The 12650-nt window shown below is 41.9% G+C and overlaps 1 protein-coding gene across 8 annotated transcripts in view; it reads right to left on the bottom strand.

Moving 5' to 3' along the window:
- USP40 (ubiquitin specific peptidase 40) overlaps positions 1–9739 on the bottom strand; it is an 85997-nt gene extending 76258 nt beyond the window's left edge. For 6 of the 8 annotated variants that reach the window (XM_010597606.3, XM_010597607.3, XM_023557743.2 and 3 more), the window contains exons 1-6: positions 9614–9739; positions 8302–8519; positions 5497–5564; positions 4130–4243; positions 2864–3028; positions 1022–1168 (exon numbers count right to left, since the gene is read on the bottom strand). In XM_010597606.3, the coding sequence (XP_010595908.2) occupies positions 1022–1168; positions 2864–3028; positions 4130–4243; positions 5497–5564; positions 8302–8500 (693 nt within the window). In that variant the 5' untranslated portion in view covers positions 8501–8519; positions 9614–9739. Of the gene's footprint in view, positions 1–1021; positions 1169–2863; positions 3029–4129; positions 4244–5496; positions 5565–8301; positions 8520–9039; positions 9550–9613 lie in introns of those variants that run through there. The other 2 variants (XM_023557742.2, XM_010597608.3) reach the window with 2 other exon arrangements.
- Positions 9740–12650: the final 2911 nt, after the last annotated feature.

The raw sequence follows: 12650 nt of genomic DNA, 5'->3' as shown, positions 1-12650 counted from the left end.
AAATAAGATACCCTGGATCCAAAGGGCTTGCCTAGTAAAGCACTGAGACCTTTCAGCTCAACTGGGATAAACATCAATCTGGCAGCAGGTTTTAAAAAAACTGCCAAGGTGCTGATATGATAAATCACTGCCACAACATAAAGGGACTGGAGTGTGCAAAATTCATGATGCATGAAAACTGTAGCTGCCTCTTGTTCCCGCTCTTCCAAAGCTTCTCCTCTTGGCTGGAATCCTGAATGTCAACTGTGAATGACATGTGCAGGAATGGCTATGTGCATGAACGAGGTGAGTAAGTCTGAGAAGTATCAGTGTTCCACGTCTACGGATCTGTTGTACTTTTCTCTCTGAGCTCTTACATTGCAACAGAAATCAGCTGTTTAAATCTTGTCTTCCTTTCAGCCTATGTTTTGGTTTGCCACACTGAAAGAAAACCAGATGCTTTCTGTAAAGTCCCTTGATTAGCAAGTTAAGGCATTCCCAACTGGGGGAAGAGGAAACGGTATATTAGATTTGCTAGAGTGAGACAGCACATATATTAATACCGTAAAATTATTGCATAATAAGAAAATGAAAAAAGCCATTCAATTTTATAGTAGTAAAAAAAAAAAAAGGAAATTTCAACAAATTTCTTGGCCAGCAGAAATAAAAAGATAACACTGTCTTCTGCAAAAAACACAGGTAATTTGCAAAAAGCACAGGTAAAAGGAGTTTATTAAAAAAGGCATACTTAAGAAACACTTGGGTGCAAATCAAATTTTCCTGGGAGAGAAGGAAGTTGAGAGGCAAGAACTGTTGGGTTGAAACCTTTAAAAACTTTTTTACTGTAAAAAATTAAAATATAGATGTATATAACAGAAATATCTTTTCAACCACCAGTGTTAATAAATTATGAACAGTTTCGTGTGTTTTCTTCCAGGCTTGCGTACAAGTTGATTTCACCTGACAGATCTTCTTGCTACTCCATTCTGAGCAGGAAGTGGTAAGTGGGCACTCTGGGTAAAGGCAGAGTATCTATCTTTACCTTTACTGCTTTAACCAGCCTATCACAAGCTCCACAGTGGTATAAGTTGTCACAGTCAAAAACTTCCTCTTCTACATACATGTTCCAGAGTGCCTCTTCCAAACCAGACACATTTTTGACCGTTACTGTCAGATCTAAGAAGTCTTCCTGAAACACACATGAATATATATTCAAAAAACAATTTCAGAGGTTCGCAAACACCACTAACTTATACATACATTGGAAATAATCAGGTATTTTTTTCCTAAAACACTGTACATATGAAGCTACAGCTCTCTTGATCAGATATTGTGAAACTCATAATACTAAATTATCCTTTGTTCTAAATCAAACTATAATTTGGTTTAAAATATATCAGAAAAAAGTTCATAAAGAATTGAGTTTCTCAGTTTATTGTATGTACAATTAAGCCTATCAGGAAATAAAACAAACCACTGAACACATCTCTGAATTCAGAAGTGTAAGCGGGTGAGGTTTACTGGTACCATTTTAGTCTCTAGACTGGAAGGTGTAAGCAGGGAGGGGAAGGGAAGGGGAGGGTTGAATCTTCTAGTTAAACTTCAATGTTTCATCTTCTCTTGCTAGGGTTGGTTTAAGATACACTTAGGGTTATAAGAAAAAAATTATCTTGAGCCAATATAAAAAGATACTTCTAGGAAAAATTAAGAGGGGAGTATTTTGCAAAAAGGGAGCCTATCAGTGCTACTATAACTGCACTTGAATTACAATATATTTCTAGTAATAACCACTTACGATTTCTCATGTTGAAATCATATTCACGTGTACCACAGCATTTTTTAAGGGATTATGGAAATCGTAAAATAACGAAATATTAATTCATGGCGGAAATCTTGAGTAATAAAAGTAACTTTTATATATAGTTTATATATACGTAAAAAGTTAACGTCTATGGTTTATAATGAGCCTCCATATGCATTGTTTTCAAATTACTTTGTGAATTGTTACATCATAGCTAAGTTAATCACGCAGTAATTCAAGGACGTACACGACGTCTTAAATATTTCCAAACTAGGCTGACGGATGCTTCTATTTGCCCAGACAATAAGGGCTAAAAAATATTTTTTAATCCCAAGTCATTCTTGAAAAAAAGATACATATTCCACAAAAGCAATTTATGCAACATTTGGAAAATGGCATTTAAGTAATATTTTACTAATACAGTCAAATTCAGAAAGTTTCTGTAACTCTTGACAAAACAGAAGGAAATTTTTAGAATGACTGCTCAGTGAAGAACTCATCTGCTGTAGAAGATTTATGGTACAAACAAAATTATTATATTTACGTGAGCAAATTTTCAATTTATAATTCTAATTAGAGCAGATGGGCAATCTAGGCGATTACAAAGAACTGGAGATTACACTAGTTAAAAACAGGACTATAAAACTCACAGAAGCATACACATACAAATGAAATTTCTCAAGGATATTAATAAACTAAATGCAATACTTAATTATAGACGCTGGTCAATTGAAACAGCCCTCAGTATTCTCTATTACTTCCCTAATTAATTTTCTTTATAATATTCCAACTGCCAACTCTGATACTGGCTTCTCTCATGAAGCCAGTCTTTTACTTGTAAACATCCCACACACATGAGAGTGCTGAATAAAAGATTAAGTTATTTTAAGATATTTGTTTCCTTCCATTTACATGTGGAAATCTGGATTATAAACTAATGGGTTAAGTATAGCTAAAGGAGAAGAGAAAAACAAATTATTTCTAGCAATAAACACTTTAAACCTCGGACGGTGCTGTTGTTCACAGATTTCATGACATGAACTGTCATTGACACTATCACCTAAGCTACTCCTGCAGGTTCACCTGCTTCTCACTGATGTTCTCACAGTCTTGACAAATAATCTGGTTGACGATGGTTCCGTGATACAGACGCTTGATGAGGTCATGGCCCGAGGTCCCAACTAAGGAAGCTTCCAAAGCACTGAAAAGAATTCGATTCAGTTCCTGCACGTCATGCTGCCTCATCTCCTATAAAACAGGATAACTTTTAAATGTAATTTTGTGCTTCAGATTTTAAAAAATTATATTAGTTAAAAAATCCACAAGATTTATCAAGCAATCCAAAGGTAAGCCTTGATCAGATATAAGGAAGACAGTTCAAAACCAGCTGCGAGCAGGTTAATACTTGAGATCACCGCCTATCTTGTTTATACTACAGAATGAGTACGTGATATGTGACTAGACAGCGTTCAGTGTGTACGTATAACCCAACTCGCTTAATAACAAGAAAGTTCATTTATTCTTGTGAGAACATACGCCCGTGGCAATGCCACTGCAAGGGGAAGAGAAAGAACACAGCAAGCACAGACCAGCCTCTAACAGCTGGCAGTGTCAAAAAAAACCAAACCCAGTGCCCTCGAGTCGATTCTGACTCACAGCGGCCCTACAGATGTAGGAATAGCAAAATTGCACTTGGATCACAGCAACCGGCGAACCAGTAGAATTTGTTGACGCGTAGACCAACCGAAACAAGACTAGCACGGGGCAACTGAGAAATATTCCTCGTGGAACCTGCTTTAATCTTTTACACCAGTCATGTGGCTGTGTGTGAACAGACCGAAATACTCCTTAAGAACAATTTCTAAATGACAGCCCAGGGGCACGCCAACATTTAGATGTGGAGAGGAGGAGGAGGGACCAGGAAAGGACACAAGGAGGAACAGCAAGCGGAGAGGAGGCCCAGGACAGTGTGAGAACCTGAGCCAAGATGACGCTGGGTTGTAAGAAGGGAGTGGCGAGTGCTACCAAGAGTCCATGAAGCTGAGAACAGAGAAACATCTCGAGGACTTGGCAACATGGATGTCATTGGTAACTTCAACAAGAAAGTAGGAAGGAGGTAGAGACACAAATGGAAAGCGTAGAAATAGCGGCAGTGAGGGAAGACAATTTATAAAATGAGGTGGGAACAGACCCAAATAAAGTAGATGAAAATTGGAGCAAGGTGTGGAGCTCCTGGTCTTTTTTCCCCTTTCACATGAGACACTAGAGGATGTGTGTCTGTCCAATATCACTGGCTCTGACAGCAAAGGAAACCTGCAAGACATTTTCAGGAGAAGCTGGCCTTCGTACCTCATTGCTGGTCCACCCAAAACTGTCAGTGAGGTCTGCTGTGGATGCTGCTTCCTGGTCTAAGAGCAGAAGCTGAGCAAAAAGCCGCTGTAACTGCAAAGGGATGATTCGAACCTGAAGGAGAAAGGAAAGCATTTCTAAATGAAGTCTTTGAAATGTTGGTCACGGCTTTTAAACAGAGCTGCATCCTCATTTTATATCTCCTACTATCAGTTCATTTAGTTCACTCAGAAGAACACTTATAAATACTTTATTACAGAAAGTGATCTAATTAAAATAATTAAGCTTCGGGTTTTCTTTGAAAATTTCAGTTTAACACAAAAAGTTGTAATTATCTGGAATTTCTACCTTGGTGTAATTCAGATCAATATTAAAACTCAAAGAGACCCTAAGGGCCACCTGATGGATTATAGACTGACAGTAAATTAAATCTCTAATAGCTCACTCTTTCTCTAAAACATCTCAGATACAGACATACTCCTCATGGAGGAATTTTCCAGGTATAAGTATGTCACTTTGCAGTTCTGACAGTAGGGCTGGCTGTGCACTGTCTTGCTTGTTCTCTGCCCACTCCAAGCCCAGTCCCCTCTCATTTGGTGTGCTGAGCACGAAGGGTGTAATGCAGGCTGGAGAAGTGGAGGGGCAGGCTGAGCAGCACCACTCACAGTCTGGTTCGTGGACTAAACTGTAAGTATCAAAAGTGAGAATACGTGCTGAGAAACTTTTATGGCAATTTGACATTGCCACAGCATTTTTATTACATTTTACAAAAGGCTTGATCCCCAACAGATTGGGAATTTAAACACACACACACACGCACACACACACACACAACCTTTGCCACACAGGTGGTTTGAGAAGCCCTGCTTAGGCTGGATCTGCCAAGAAGTACAGGCACTACCCTGAAAGCAATATGGAACTTCTGAATGATTTTTAAGCAGAGAAGAACATGATTTCATGAAGGATCTGCATTTTTAATAAAGTTGTACCGCATTAGCATACAATAATTCACTTTATTTCCAGAATATCAATATTGAAAAAATGAGTCTTTTTTTTTGTTTTTGCATAAAAATGCACTAAATGGTTTTTTTTTAGTAGGTTAGTATGGACAATCTGTAAATATTTTCATCCACCAGAAGAATAAACATAGTGAAGAATAATGTATATTTATAAAAAAAATTTTTTTTGGAAGGAAAATTTCACTGACAATAGGTTATAGGCCAAGTCACTTTCTGAAAATAAAGACAATATTTGGTAGTTAATAAAGTGGCTGTTTTCTATAAATAAGAACTTAATTCCTTATTTAAAAAAAAAGCATTTTCTCAATACTCCAAACCCCTCCCCTCACCATAAATGAGATTCAATACCTTTGCATCAGGTTTGTCTTTATCCTCTAAAGAACCAAGCTCTTCCGGGCCAAGGGAAAATAACGCTTCTAAACAAAAAAGTAGAATCAGAGATGGAAATGACAATATTTCATTTTAGAAAACTGTTTTAGAAAGCCAAGGCTACCATTAAATGAAATCAGCTGCAGATTCAGTAATATGACTGTGGCAATATTTATATCCTTACTCTACATATTTTGCTTTTTAAAAAAATATTTTATTGTTTTAGGTGAAAGTTTACACAGCAAATTAGGTTTCCATTAAGTAATTTTTATACAAATTGTTCCATGACATTGATTACAATTCCCACAATATGTCGGCATCCTCATTATTTCCACTGTTTGCTCTGTTTCCATTGATACGGCTTCCCTTCCTCTTCTTGCCGTCTCACCTTTGCTTTTGGGTGAATGCTGACCATTTGGTCTCACATAGTTGATTGTTCAAGGGCGCACATTACTCACGGATGGTGTTATTTTATGTCTTGTAACATTATTTTTCACCACTGACTCTAAGAAAATAAAGTGGCGCACTAACAACATTTCAGAGATTTCTCTGGTTTCTCACTGCCTATGGCAGTGGGTTCCAAAACCCACATGAGGAATGTAAGGAAAATGCAGGGTTGCCCTCCTCTGTCACGGGCATTTACACACCATATGTAAGGCTGCCAATAGTTCTTTCTGACCTTTTTGTCGGGGATGGTACCCTTCCCTCTCGTGGTGTTAAAACACCTTTCCTATGTTGAGGGTGACCTTACCTGGAAAACGAAGAAGACGGCAGTCCATGTTAGTCTCCTGAATTTGTTTTTAAGCCAAGGTCTAGGTACCCCACCCCGGGGGGCATGTCTGAATCTTTTGGAATGTCTGTTCCAAACCTAGATAGGAACTCCTACTGGGAAACTCTGATGTATTCCAGGGAGACAAGGGATGGAACACGTATTGTTCCCCCATCCATAACCACTACTCTTGGGAGTCACTATTAACGTATGTCACATTCCTCTGAGGGCTTTAACTGGGAGAAAGTGAGCCTAGATGTTAAAGCATAAAAACCACAAACAGCACACCAAGGACTTTCACGATCGCCTCCCACCACCCTCAGCAGCCTTGTGCCGGGAAGGAGTATACGGGAACTCAACCCAGCCCTGCTCCACACTCCACAATCATTTCCCTCCTGTTCTCGGCCTGTCCATACCCCTTCCGGATGAAATCTCCACTCACACTGGGATTCATGCTAAGCCCCAGTCCACACTAAGATGCCAAACTCCATGCTAAGGCTGGCAGGCCCCTTTGCAGGAGAGGATGGTATGGGGCATTGTCTGGTCCTTGCTTAGTGACAACTCTCCATGCCCTGGCCCCCTCCTCCCCAGTTGTTACCAAGGCACAGGAAACTCTCTCCCATCTTCAGTCTCTTTTTAAGGCTACTTTTCTACTTCAAGTTGCCCTTTAATTTCACCTGTATTAAGGCCTGGGAAACTTTTATCCCTCCTAGGAATCTCCTTAGCAATCCCGAAATGACTAACGGTGGAATTATTGACGACATCAGGGAGATATTTTCGTGGAGACGGAGGCAAGGACAAGGGCACTTTTCTTGAATCCCACATGCAGTCCAATCCATTAGACTGGCCTGGGAGAGGGTAATGGAAAACATGTACTAAATCTCTGGAGGCAGAAGGTCTTTCAGAGCTTAGAGGCAATGAACGACATCACGAGGATTTGGTAAATGCATTAGTGGTGGGAATGGGAATGTGGCAAATCAGATATAGGACAGGTTGTCTCTCCTCTGCATACAGAGAGCCTGTGGAGAGCTGAGCTAAGGTCGTGTAGTCAGGCCGATGTGACAGCAAAGTAATGCTCATATAGAAACTGGGGGCAGAGGCTAAGACTCCAGTTTGCAGGTATGGGAATGGGACGAACACGTAGAGGGAAGCAGGGATAAGAAGTCAAGGGTCCAGTGAGGCTAGGCTTGCTTCCTGTGGTTGGTTTCTGGGAGAGTCTCCTATATTCTTAAAATAAACCCCTTTTTTAATTGAGGTGATCTGAGTAGGTTTCTGTTCCTTGCACACAAGCCCTGATGTTATAATCCTAGGGGCTTTCGAATTCACAATTTCCAGACCCTAGAAAGGTAATATGAGGAAAGGGCTATGTCTATTAACCCTGTCCCATGGTCTGGGACAGACAGTATTCATTCATCAAGCAGATTAATATTCCTGTAAGAAATGCATGAATATTCAGCCTGATGTACAAAGCCTCACATCAGGCCAAGTTCTGAGGCCAAACAAGTTCAGATCACATCGGGATGTCAGAGCTTTCTGTATCTCAGAATTGCAGATACACAACTGTGGACTTGTATAAATACTAATGTGACACTATTTGCCCCAAGTGTTTGGGTAACTCTACCTTAAGCTTTTGTTACTTTGGAGAACGTTTAAGACTTGACATTTAAAACTTCTCAAATTAAAAAAAATTTTAAACACAAATTGTATAACAGTGAAGGCTGACACTCATGGTAAATATGTCTTTATGCTGAATTTTGAATTGAGAATTCTAAAAGAAATATATTGCCTTTTTTGCTTTTGTTACTAAACATTTGTGCTATCGCACAGAACATATTTAAGATCATTTAAGCTTCGTATTTCTGTGTAAAAGAATTACCGAAGGTTTGTCTTACCTTTGTAATGAACACATACTGTGGAATAGGCCTTTAAGATACTTTGTCTATTTGTGATTTCGCATAATTACATGTAGAGACAGCTGTAGGTATTACTAATCAAATGCATGTAACAAACCATACCTCTGAATTCAGGTGTGAAATGAAGAGTCTGAAGAAGAGAATTGAGGTAACAGGTGCCACCCTGATTTCTGATTCCGCTTAAATTGGTGAATTCTCTAGGGGCTGGTGGCTCCAAAGCTTTAGTCTTTAACTTCTTCCCTTTTTCATACTGATTATTTGACACACTGGGAGAATCCTCTTCAAATAGGTCCCCAAACATTGTGAAACTAAATACTACCCTTAAAAAAATAAGACATGTACAGAAATGTTTTATTAAAAAAAAAAAACCCAAATCTCCCTGCTGTACACTTAGTTCTCTATCTTAAGTTCTTCCTTAGAGAGTACATGCACTCATTTGGGCTTTGGAGGTACCAAGACCTGGATTTTTCTCACCCATGCCAAGCTCCTACCTACCTGTGTGGCTTCAGGCAAGTTACAAAACCTGTTTTCTTGTAAAATGGGCTACCACCTATCCCGAAGGGTTATTTTTGCAGTTAAATGTCGCGATGAAGGAAAGCCACATACTGTATAAGGTTTGCCCCACAATAAATTAAAGTTATTTTTGAAAGGGCATAGTGAATGAAAAGACAAAGAAAACCCATCACTGTACCTAATCCACTAATGGGGTGGCAAAGCCAATCCTAGATCTGAGTTGACAGATGCCTTGGGACCATCAATCGCTAAAATCTGTGCCTCCAACACCCCTCAGGACCTTGTACCAGATATGACACCGCAATGAATTATATAAATCAAATTAACCTTCTTTACAGCAGTTTAGCATGTAGCCTCAAAGTTGGAGAGCCGGGAGGAGGGTCCCTGGGAAGACCCTGCCCGTAACAGGATCACGCTAAAGGCCCTCCGAGCTGTACCCAGTGAGCCAAGGATCAGCCCCGGGGGCCGAGATGACCTGCTCAAGATCTCACAACGGATGTGGCAGAGGGTCACTCGCAGGTAAGGGATGCAAAGCGCCTAGCACGGCTCCTAAGTGACAGTGCTTTCACGGCTGCCTCCTGACTGACAGGAATGCAGTGATTTTCCTTTTCAATCCGTTCCTCAGAGAAAAAAAGCATAGGAAAATGAAATGCGGAAGTCTGGCCTCGAGTCCGCGGTCGGGATCGAGTCTCCCCAGTCCAGGGCCGAGGCCGGGGGTCCTCCAGCCCTCAGGGCCACCACGGGTGCAGGGAGGAAAAGAGGCCCAGGCCGCCGCAGTCCGGGACCGCGGAACCCACGCCCCGAGCCGCTCCTCCCCTCGCCCTCCTCAAGCCGTGCCGCCAACACGATCCCAACGCCTCCCACGTCCCTCCCGGGGTCCCCGGCCGCCAGCCCCACTTACAAGCCTAGAGCCCAGACCCCCGCCCTAGCCAAAGCTCGACGCAAACAGACACGCCTCAACCGGGCGCCACCATATTGGCGACGGTGGGTCTCCCGCGGCCTCGCGATAGCTACGTTTGGAACGCGCGGACTACGTCTCCCAGGATGCCCCGCGGGTGCGCCTGCCAGTCTCGCGGCGCCTTATGGGCAATGCAGTTCTTTTGCCCCAGAGTTTAGGCGTGAGGGCGGGTGGTAGTTCCCACCTTGGCCAGCCGGGCCCTCATTCATTCACATTACAAAGTTTGTATTGATTGCTGTCTTCAATCCATACTGCAATCCTTGTCTTTACCGTGGCTGATTCCCAAATTAAGGTCCCTGGGTGGCACAAACGGTTTGCACTCGACTGCTAACCTGAAGGTTGGCTGTTTGTGAAGTAGTGAAAACTCATTTTCATTAGTGTTTTAATATTAGAGAGAATATATTCTCTCATTTGTTTCAGTATAGCTGAATAGGGTGTGATTAATCTCTAGTCCTTGGAAAATGGTGCAGGCTCTGTTCAAAATATAAGCTGAGCAGCGCGTTCCACTCTTACCCAACCCAGAATAAATACCCTAATACCTTACAACATGTTTTCCCCTACTCAAAATAAGAGATTGAGAGCTTGACATGACTAACGCCATAAGGATGCTCTAGGTAATCTCTAAACATTTTTTCATTGCACCAGCTGCACCGGACTCTTCCCAGGGGGCGCGGAGCTATCTCAGCTCCCGTGGCCTTGGTCTTTCTTCTTCTTTTTTTTTTTCTCTTGAGAAATGGCCTTCAGCCTGCAAACCAACAGGAAGGCTCTCTGGCATTTTTAATCTGCAACGTTCCTTTTTGCTCCCTATCTCAGCCACAGTGGACTTGGCAAAACAGTTCCACTAGCTGAGAAATTCTTACATGAGTTTTTCAGCCTGTTACAAATATCAGATTAGAGTCTGGATGCCTGATATGCATATCTGTAGTTCAATAAAGAGTTTTTTTGTAGTTGTTTTGTGACGTATAAGGCCATCTGTGGACTATGTGCTCAAAACATTAGATAACCCTGATCTTCCCCATATAAAACCCTCCAATCAACTCTTTAGGGTAGACAGAATTTGGGAGAAATTTAACCCCCTCTGTCTCTTGAATACCGGTATTCAATAAAGCCCTCTTGCTCCTCCTGTCTCAGCATTGGCTTTGCCGTAGGCGGATCAAACCCAAGACGCGCGGTAACATTTGAACCCACCCAAAGGTACTGTGGAAGAGAGGCTGGACGACCTGCCTCTGTTAAGATTACAGCCAAGAGAGTGCTGTGGAGAAGTTCTACTCTGAAACACATGGGGTCGCTATGAGTCGGAATTTCTTGTTAGTTGCCATCTAGTCAGCTCCCACTCGTGGCACCTTCTCTATAACAGAAGGAAGTGTAGCGAATCCTTTTGGGCATTTACAGTAGCCGTATTTGCAGAGTCAAGAATAGTTGCTCTTGAAGATTTGCACCGAATTTCAACCAATAATCGAGAGAAGAAAGAGCTAGACAAAAGAAATAAAGGAAGTAAAGCCTCTATGTTAAAAACGAGCCAGTTGTCATGGAGACAGTGATGTCTCTGAAGTGAGCGTAGGGGCCCTGGTTCATGCAAGGGGTGGTTGTGACAAGGATCTCGAGAAGCAGGTCAGATCAGTGGGTGATGCAGAACCAGCTTTGTGGAAGAGCAATACCGAAACAAGAGCCAGATCAAACAATCATCCAGCAGAGGTGCTAGCAGTCCCCTGGGGAGAAGGGACACATTGCTTTTTATTTTTTCATTCATTCATTCATCCATTCACTGATTCAACAAATATTAGTAAGCATCTACTAAGTGATAGGCATAGGCCTAGATGCGAGACGTATAATATTGAATGTGATGGACAAGGCCCCTACATGAAGCTTACCCTCTAGTGCGGGAAACTAACAAAAAAGCTGGATAGAAAATAGTCAAAAGCAATTCAAGGGAAATCCTAGAAGAATGGGACTGAGTAAATGTCAAGGATGTGGAGGGAACTGTTTGTAACATTGCCCTCAGCATAGACTTAGAGAACTAACGAATGAGAAGGCACATGGAGAGCCATGGAAAGAACATTCTTGGCAGAGGGAACAGCAACTACAAAGATTCCAAGGTGGAAAGAAATTGGAAAAAGGAGGAGGCCAGTGTGGCTGGAGTGGAGGGAGCGAATGGGAAAAAGGTAGAAGAGCTGGGTGGGAGCTGGAATCAAGCAGGGCCTTTTGGCCAAAGTGAGGAGTTAGGATACTGTACTTCTTAAGTCAATGGGAAGTCATCCCATGGTGTTAAGCAAGAGACAGGATGGAGATTTAGTTTGGAAAAAGATCCCTCTGGCTTGTGTGTGCAGGGAAAGAATGAAAGCAGAAAAACCTGTTAGGAGGCTGTCATGGATTGAAGTATGTTCCCCCAAAATACGTGTCAACTTCATTAGGCCTTGATTCCCAGTATTGTGTGGTTGTCCTCCATTTTGTGATTGTAATTTTATGTTAAAGAGGATTAGGGTGGGATTGTAACACCCTTACTAAGGTCAGATCCCTGATCCAATATAAAGGGAGTTTTCCTGGGGTTCGGCCTGCACCACCTTTTATCTTACAAGAGACAAAAAGAAAGGGAAGCAAGCAGACAGTTGGGGACCTCATGCCACCAAGAAAGAAGCACCAGGAGCAGAGCATGTCCTTTGGACCCAGGTCCCTACAAGGAGAAGCTCTTAGTCGGGGAAGATTGATAAGAAGGCCAACAGAGAGAAAAAGCCTTCCCCTGGAGGTGATGCCCTGAATTCGGACTTTTGGCCTACTTTACCGTGAAGAAATAAATTTGTCTTTGTTACAGCCATCCACTTGTGGTATTTCTGTTTTAGCAGCACCAGATAACCAAGACAGAGTCTATTCCTGGAGTCAAGGCAAAAGATTAGGGATGGCGTGGTGTTGGTGGAAGTACAGAGAAGGGGCAGATTTCTGACCTGTGTTGGAGATAGGACAGGACCTGATGATGGCTGTGTGG

The sequence above is a fragment of the Loxodonta africana genome, chromosome 6, assembly GCF_030014295.1.
Source record: "Loxodonta africana isolate mLoxAfr1 chromosome 6, mLoxAfr1.hap2, whole genome shotgun sequence".
NCBI classification, from domain to species: domain Eukaryota; kingdom Metazoa; phylum Chordata; class Mammalia; order Proboscidea; family Elephantidae; genus Loxodonta; species Loxodonta africana.
This window is presented reverse-complemented; position numbering and strand designations above follow the sequence as displayed.